The following is a 9,480-nucleotide window of genomic DNA, read 5'->3' as shown; positions in this document are numbered from 1 at the left end:
TGTCAGTAGTTTTTTATTTTTATCTTTTTACAATTTATATATTTTTTTTTTTACAGTTGTTTTCTTTTATATTTGGGGGGGGATGGATGGTGTCAGTGTTTTTTTTTATTTTATTCTTTATTATTTTTACAATGTGATTTCTAAATATTTATTTATTACAGTTCGTTCTTCTTTTTTTTTATGAGCCCTGTTGGGGGGCTTTGGTCAGATATCAGGGGTCTAAACAGACCCCTGACTTTTCGCCTTTCAGACAGAGCAAGGGACTAAGGACAAAGATTCCCCAGTCCCTTTCTCAGCAGCCTCAGCTGCTATGAAGATGAATGGACAGGAGACCTAGGCACTGTTTATGATGCTCAGTTATGAATGAACAGTCAGTGATCACTAACTCTGCTCATTCAGAAAAGGAAGGAGCCAGTAAATTACATATTTACCGGCTCCTTCCTCTGCTCTCCATCCTGATAGATCCAGGATGAGGGGAGGACCGGAGGAGCACAGAGGGGACCTGGAGGAACAGAGAAGGGGACCTGGAGGAGCACAGAGGGGAGCCGATGGAGCACAGAGGGGGACCTGGAGGAGCACAGAGGGGAGCCGATGGAGCACAGAGGGGGACCGGGTGAAGCACAGAGGGTGATCGGGAGAAGCACAGAGGGGGACCAGAGGAGAACAGAGGGGGACCGGAGGAGAACAGAGGGGGACCGGAGGAGAACAGAGGGGGACCGGAGGAGAAAAGAGGAGAGCTGGAGGAGCACAGAGGGGTACCGGAGGAGCATAGAGGGAGAGCTGGAGGAGCACAGAGGACCTGGGGAGCCAGAGGAGGACCCAGGGAGCCAAAGAAGGGCACAGGGCCCAGAGATTAGGGACATTTGCTAGGCATTCGGAGATGATCTGTGTAGCGGGGGGGAGGGGGGGTTACAAGCACCGATCTCCCGGTGTGGCTTTCAATGAAGCAGCTGACAGCCGTGGAAGGGAGAAGAGGAGAAGCAGCTGTCAGCTGCTTCACTGAAAGCCACACAGGGAGATCGGTGCTTGTAACTCCCCCCATGGTGTGTTCAGGATGATGTGGAGCGTCAGTTTTCCGCCACACAGCGTTTTACTTTTAGGCCAAAAAGTTAAATTTCGGTCTCATCTTACCAGAGCACCTTCTTCCACATGTTTGCTGTGTCCCCCACATGGCTTCTCGCAAACTGCAAATGGGACTTCTTATGGCTTTCTTTCAACTATGGCTTTCTTCTTGCCATTCTTCCATAAAGGCCAGATTTGTGAAGTGCACGACTAATAGTTATCCCGTGGACCGATTCTCCTACCTGAGCTGTGGATCTCTGCAGCTTCATCAGAGTTACCATGGGCCTCTTGACTGCTTCTCTGATTAATGCTCACCTTGCCCCGCCTGCCAGTGTAGGTGGACAGCCATGTCTTGGTTGGTTTGCAGTTGTACCATACTCTTTCCATTTTCGGATGATGGATTAGACAGTGCTCTGTGAGATGTTCAAAGCTTGGGATTTTTTTTTTATACCTGCTTTAAACTTCTCCACAACTTTATTCCTGACCTGTCTGGTGTGTTCCTTGGCCTTTCATGATGCTGTTTGTTCACTAAGGTTGTCTAACAAACCTCTGAAGGCTTCACAGAACAGCTGTATTTATACTGAGATTAAATGACACTATTTGCTAATTAGTTGACTTCTGAAGGCAATTGGTTCCACTAGATTTTAGTTAGGGGTATCAGAGTAAAGGGGGCTGAATACAAATACACACCACACTTTTCAGATATTTATTTGTAACATTTTTGAAAACCATTTATCATTTTCCTTCCACTCCACAATTATGTGCCACTTTGTGTTGGTCTATCACATAAAATGCAAATAAAATAATAAAATTATATAATAGACATGTGTGGTTCATTTCCTTCTGAAACCAAATTATTTAGTTATTTGGAAATTTGAATGTTTCAAATAGTATCCAATTTAAACAAATCCGAAATAACGAAACACAATTTGGATGAAATTTGAATTCAAATAGTTTTCAAATGGAATTTGAATTTCCGAAAAGAATAAAATATTATAGAAAATAATGGAATATAAAAGAAAAACATATAATAGAGTAAAACAGAACAGAATAGAAAATAAAAGAATAGAAAAAAAATAGAATAGGAACCAAAAGGAATAGAGTTGAAAAATATAGACTAGAATAGAAAAGAATAGAGTAAAACAGAACAAAATAGAAAATAAAATAAAAGAACAGAGTAAAATAGAATAGACAAAGGAACAGAACAGATTGGAATAGAATAAATAAAATATAATAGAATAAAAGAGAAAGAAGATAACCAAATTCAAATAGACAGAATATAACCAAATTCAAATGGAATAAGTTCGAATAGAATAGAAAAGAATAGAATACGAAAGAATAGGATAAAATAGAAAAAAAACAATAGAATTTAATAAAACAGAAAGAATAAAACCTTCGACAGAAATTAGAATTTTGAATTTGAATAGAATAGAAAAGAATAGAAAATAAAAAAATTAAAATAGAATAGAAAATAAAAAAAAATAATAGAATAGAATGAATATAACCATTTCCCGAAATTGGAATAGAATAAAAAAGAATAGATTAGAAAATTAAAGTATAGAATCGAAAAAAAATTTTGAATTTCGAATATAAAAACATTAGATTTTGAATGGAATTCCATTTAAATTTGATTGGAATTCAAAAGGAATTTGAATCAATTCAAATTTTCCGAATTTGGTTGAAATGAGTTCAGTTCAACAGAATTCGGAAAATTTGAATCAATTTGAATAAACTAAACAAATTGCTAAAACCATTTAAACAAATTTAATTAAACAAATTTATGTAAACAATGATTTGAAATGAAACAAAGCGAATGTTTTTGTTCTGCACATGTCTACTATATAAATATCTATTTTTATTATTACTTGCTTGCTTTTATTGTGTGCCATTACTTCCATAAGCAGCATGTCAGAATGTTTAAACATAGAATTTCTTTAAATTACATACCAGTGTCTTATCCCTTTTATTGGATTATTGAAAAATGCATTAACACACAACGCCATAACCAAGTTCCTTTTTTTATTATCATTAATATTTTTACACCACAATTTGATCAAGTGATTGAATGCAATAAAGAAAAACATAAAACACTCAGTTTGATTTCTTGTATTTGGCATAGTCTTCCCTCACATTGTTGAATTGTTTTCCAACTGCTTCTGAAAACAGCACAGGATAAAACACACTGTCTGGAATGAGGTCCAAAGCATAACTCTGAAAGGAGAAAAAGAGGATGGGAAATGCCCAGTTATATGGATCTGCAGCTTCGGCATTGTCTGTCATATACAATATACAGTACATAACATATACTCTATGTACACGTATGTAGAACATGTGGCACAGATTTGATGGCTAACTAAATGTGGCTATGACATTCCAGTTGGTAAACAATCTATATAACTGGCACATGCCTTCCAAGCAGGACGGGGACAAAGAGTGGGCAGAAGGGAAAGCTGCTCAGGGCACAGGGAAACAGGGGCACCCCCTTACCACATGCAGGTTCCTGGCCAGTGACTGGCAATCAGTGGACCTTGGCTTCACGTCTGCTCTGCCAGCTACTGCTGTCACCCTGTGCTCCAAATACCTTCTAGCTGCTAAAAAGGAAGCGATTGGCCACGCATGTGCAGTGCATACTCCAAACATGGGCAGCAACAGTAAGGTAGCAGAGAATGGGCTATAGCATGCATTAGCAGTAGAGGGGGGCACACTTCTGCTTCCTTGCTCTGGGACCTGGATGAACCTTTCCAAGAATATTAAATAGTAAAGTAACTGAACGGGAGCATGATTTTGTCACCAGGCAAAATAAATATGTACTACTGCTCACATGCTGCATGCTCTCATTTCCAAATGTACCCCGATGACATCGGATTATCCATGGCAGCAGTGCGTTATGTAAGGTTACATACAGTGGGGTTACATACAGTGGGGATCGAAAGTTTGGGCACCCCAGGTAAAAATTTGTATTAATGTGCATAAAGAAGCCAAGGAAAGATGGAAAAATCTCCAAAAGGCGTCAAATTACAGATTAGACATTCTTATAATATGTCAACAAAAGTTATATTTTATTTCCATCTCTGACACTTTCAAAATTACAGAAAACAAAAAAATGGCATCTGCAAAAGTTTGGGCACCCTGCAGAATTTATAGCATGCACTGCCCCCTTTGCAAGGCTGAGACCTGCCAATGTCATGGATTGTTCTCAATCATCGTCTGGGAAGACCAGGTGATGTCAATCTCAAAGGTTTTAAATGCCCAGACTCATCTGACCTTGCCCCAACAATCAGCACCATGGGATCTTCTAAGCAGTTGTCTAGAAAACAGAAACTGAAAATAGGTGATGCTCACAAAGCTGAAGAAGGCTATAAGAAGATAGCAAAGCGTTTTCAAATGTCAATATCCTCTGTTCGGAATGTAATTAAGAAATGGCAGTCATCAGGAACGGTGGAAGTTAAAGCAAGATCTGGAAGACCAAGAAAAATACCAGACAAAACAGCTCGCAGGATTGTGAGAAAAACAATTCAAAACCCACGTTTGACTGCACGATCCCTCCAAAAAGATCTGGCAGACACTGGAGTTGTGGTACACTATTCCACTATATAGAGATACTTGTACAAATATGGTCTTCATGGAAGAGTCATCAGAAGAAAACATCTTCTATGTCCTCACCACAAAAATCAGCGTTTGAACTTTTGAAAATGAACATATAGACAAGCCTGATGCATTTTGGAAACAAGTTCTGTGTACCAATGAGGTTAAAATTGAACTTTTTGGCCGGAATGAGCAAAGGTACGTTTGGAGAAGAAGGGGCACAACATTTAATGAAAAGAACCTCTGTCCAACTGTTAAGCATGGGGGTGGATTAATCATGCTTTGGGGTTGTATTGCAGCCAATGGCACAGGGAACATCTCACGAGTAGAAGGAAAAATGGATTCAATAAAATTTCAGCAAATTTTGGATGGTAACTTGATGCCATCTGTGAAAAAGCTGAAGTTAAAGAGAGGATGGTTTCTACAAATGGATAATGATCCTAAACCCCCCCTCGAAATCCACGGGGGATTACATCAAGAGGTGTAAACTGAAGGTTTTGCCATGGCCTTCACAATCTCCTGACCTCAACATAATTGAAAATCTATGGATAGACCTTAAAAGAGCAGTGCGTGACAGACAGCCCAGAAATCTCAAAGAACTGGAAGACTTTTCAAACAAGAATTGAAAGACTCTTGGCTGGCTACAAAAAGCATTTACAAGCTGTGATACTTGCCAAAGGGGGCAGTACAAGATATTAACTCTGCAGGGTGCCCAAACTTTTGCAGACGCCATTTTTTTTTTTTTTGTTATTTTGAAAGTGTAAATGATGGAAATAAAATCTAACTTTTGTTGACATATTATAAGAATGTCTAATCTGTAATTTGATGCCTTTTGGAGATTTTTCCATCTTTCCTTGGCTTCTTTATGCACATAATACAAATTTTTACCTGGGGTGCCCAAACTTTCGACCCCCACTGTAAACTTGTAGAGGACTGTGCGATTACCAATTAGGTATAAAATATTTAATTATGGGCCATGCACACAAATGAGCTGCAGTACCCTGCATTGTTGCAATGCAATACCATTTATTTGGACTGCCACTCCAACGCACTTTAATAATTCTGAATGACCACTTTGCACATCGCTTAAACAATCCAAGTATTATGTGACAGTCCACAGCAGTGTGAAGAGGCTTCATTTTCAGTATCACAGCCCCTTTAGCACTTTATGTGTTATATAAATGTAACACGTTCCCCGTAGGGCTTTCTGTGTGAGGACTTCTTGGGTCTTCTCTGATTACCTGCAGACAGTTGCTGGGGATTTTTCACATATCTCTCCTTACTCCCAGTTGCTCGTTACTCAATAAACAGTTCAGGGGATTTGGTTTGGTATTTATTGTGGCACTTGGATGGGAGAAAGGAATAGTGGGATACTCCAACTGAACTATTCACAGTAGACAGGGCCGGCCCTACCATGGGTCCTGCTAGGTTCATTCGAGAGGGGCAGCAAATTGACTCCCAAGATTTTTTTTCAGCAGTTTTCTGTGTCATCAGTTTGTGGGGCGTTAGGGGAGGCATTTCCCCATCTCATACTGCTGCCCATAGTGCAAACTGATTAGTATGAGAAGTCGGAGTGTCTCCTCCGGGAACGTCTCTCACATAATCATGGTGTGCGCAATGTCAGACATCAGCGCACTTCATCTCACGCAGGGCAGGCTGGATCTTCTAGAGCAGTGGGTTCGGTAGAGATGGGAGTGACAGGGGTGACAGGAGGACAGACAGTGGGTGTTTGGTGGACCCGTCCGGTGGTGAGTTATGGAAGAAGATAACAGTATAAATAAAATTTTAAGATTTTATATATAATGGATGTGGGGGCCTTTTGGTGGGCCTGATATATTTTTTTGGAGGTGGGGGGGCAGCATTTCATTCTTGAACCCAGGCAGCGCAATGTCTTGGGCCAGACCTGACAGTAGATAAGGACAACTCTCACTTGGCCTCACCAGGTTACTTGTGGAAGCAGAAACAATCCTTTGACCATACTGTCACTTGTATGAAAGAGTAAAGTCTTCTTTCTTTCTTTCTCTAGCAGCAGACTTGATGCAACTACTTTATTTTTAGGACACTCTCTAGCATCCCCTTGACTGACACCCATCCACTGACTCTTCTGCTTGAAGGGATGGCCCTCTCAGAACAGGCCCCATGACACAGATCTGTACTCACAGTAGGCAGAATCAGATCCTTTCAGGTGTCTCCCTTCTAGTCAGCTCTCCTGGACCTCTTGGTTCAGCTTCTCTCTGACTTTCAGACCCTCAGATCGACTACCCAAAGCCGCTTGGAAACTTCTATAAAGGAGGGGCAGCCACCCCCTGCCTTTGGGACCCCACTCCCCAGCCGAAGACCCCGAGCACATTTGCCCCTGGCATTTATACAGTCACCCAGCATGCAACAAGGCACTTTCCTCTGCCAATAGCCAGGGCTGTAACAATGCCTGTGCCTTCACTTGTCATGTTTCCTCCCACTGTCCAATATGCCTCCCTATTGGACCAGTGTAAAACATTCAGAGAAGCTAAGCTTCACCTGAGCACCATGAGCAGACCCTATCAATAGATCCTTCTTACTGGTAGGCAGAGAGCACTATAAATTGACCTGGCAATCTTCCTCGTAAGCAGAAAGACCCAAAAACTATACTCCCTTCTAGCACCTACCTAGGAGGGTGCTACCTCCTGTATATGTAAACTATTTAGATTTGAGCAGAGACATATCTCCCCCACTCCATTGAACCTGTGTAATGCAACACCCTGAGTTTCGGTGTGCCGTCCAAAGTGCCGCATGCAGAATTTTTTGTCCATTGTGGTGCGTTAGGCAGCCCATTGAATGAATGGGCTATTTTAAAGCAGAAGTTAAAGTTGAACTGCACTGCATCTGAGCACCACAAACCAAAAATGCTATTTAATTAATTTGTATTATTCAAAGCAATCTCCCCCATCCATCCATGTCTTCATGCTTTATTTTACTGAGAAATAATTTTGAAAAACACCCCTAGCATTTCTGGTCGTGGCCATCTTAAGTAAGTACAGATGCTTCATGTGTCATTTACTTCCTGGAATCCATCTGCCCTTAGCTCAGGTAGGCTCAGTGCAAATTATTATCAGTTGGTCCAGTCTCGACTAATGGCCTAGAAAAAGGTGTCTTATTACCAAGGTGTCACACAAGAAACATCTCATGATGGGTAAAAGCAAAGAGCTCTCTTAAGACCTTTGTAACCTTATTGTTGCAAAATATACTGATAGCTTTGGTTACAGAAGGATTTCCAAACTTCTGAATGTATCAGTGAGCACTGTTAGGGCCATAATCCGGAAATAGAAAGAACATCATTTAACCTTAAGATTTCTGACAGGAGGAGTGCAAAGAATTATCAAAAGAATAGTCCAACAGCCAAGGACCACTGTGGAGAGCTTCAGAAAGACATGGAATTATCAGGTACAATTGTTTCAAAGAAAACAATAAATAATGCACTAAACTGCCATGGCCTGTACCTGTGCGCTCACCACGCAAGACTCCATTGCTGAGGAAAAAGCATGTTGAAGCTAATTTAAAATTGATTGCACAACATTTAGACAAGTCTGTGAAATACTGGGAGAATATAAGTCTGGTCAGATGAGACCAAAATTCGTCTTTTTGGATGCCATAATACACCATGTTTGGAAGTCAAATGGCACTGTACATCACCCCAAAAGCACCATACCAACAGTGAAGTTTGGAGGTGAGAACATCATGGTGTGGGGTTGTTTTTCAGCATACGGTACTCACAAACTTCATATCATTGAAGGAAGGATGAATGGAAAAATGTACCAAGACATTCTTCATAAAAAGCTGCTGCCATTTACCAGGATGATGAAGATAAAACGAGGGTGGACATTTCAGCAAGACAATGATCCCAAACACAAAGCCAAGGAAACTCTCAAGTGGTTTCAAAGAAAGAAAATAAAGCTGCTAGAATGACCCAGTCATCTGACTTGAATCCAATAGAAAATCTATGTAAAGAACCAAAGATCAGAGTTCATAGAAGGGGCCCACAGAACATTCAAGATTTGAATATTCGTGGAAGATTTGTGGATTTGAAATTTTTTGTGGAAGAATGGGCAAAACAATGCATGGCACTAGTTTCTTTTTACAGGAGGTGTCTTGAAGCTGTCATTACAAACAAAGGATTTTGTACAAAGTAGTAAATACAGTAAATTTCAGTTAGCGTGTTCAATACTTTTTCCCTGTATCATTCCATTTTATTACACATAAATTCATTTTTGAACTTATTTGTTTCGGTTTCTTTGTATGTATGGACTGCATGGGTTTTTACTGACTTGTAGTGAAAATTTGATGTCAATAGCACCTATAGAAATACATTTACCTAGCATAATGGTGACGTGTTCATTCCTTATTTTACCCGCTGTATATACAGTACAATATTTTATATATATATATATATATATATATATATATATATATATATATAAATGGATTTTTGTAAAATCTTACCGTAAAATCCTTTTCTCTTAGCTCATCGACAGACGTAGTCCTCGGTGATACACCACCTTCGGGTTATGTTACCTCCGCAGGAGCAGGACTAGACAGGAAATTAAAAAGCTCTGGCCACACCCTAGGGGCAGTCCCAGAGGGTATATCCTCTCTCTCTCTGCCTCAGCAAATCAGTTATGTGAAAAAGCAGTGCTTAGAGAATTTAACCCAACCCAACTCCAAAACAGAGGGGCGGGGACTACGTCTGTCGATGAGCTAAGAGAAAAGGATTTTACGGTAAGATTTTACAAAAATCCATTTTTCTCTAGCGCTCATCGACAGACGTAGTCCTCGGTGATACACCACCTTCGGGACGTC

General features: G+C 40.3%; 1 protein-coding gene across 1 annotated transcript in view; it reads right to left on the bottom strand.

Annotated features, from left to right (window-relative positions):
- Positions 1–3,064: 3,064 nt before the first annotated feature.
- Positions 3,065–9,480, bottom strand: part of LOC309552080 (very-long-chain 3-oxoacyl-CoA reductase-like) — a 65,655-nt gene continuing 59,239 nt past the window's right edge. The window contains exon 11 of the mRNA XM_082252854.1: positions 3,065–3,273. Coding sequence (XP_082108980.1) covers positions 3,154–3,273 — 120 coding nt within the window. The 3' untranslated portion in view covers positions 3,065–3,153. The remainder of the gene's footprint in view (positions 3,274–9,480) is intronic.

The sequence above is a fragment of the Pelophylax lessonae genome (genome assembly GCF_965119305.1).
Source record: "Pelophylax lessonae genome assembly, chromosome: 4".
Taxonomy (NCBI): Eukaryota; Metazoa; Chordata; class Amphibia; order Anura; family Ranidae; genus Pelophylax; species Pelophylax lessonae.
The sequence above is the reverse complement of the archived record's forward strand: the minus strand, read 5'-3'. Positions and strand labels throughout refer to the sequence as shown.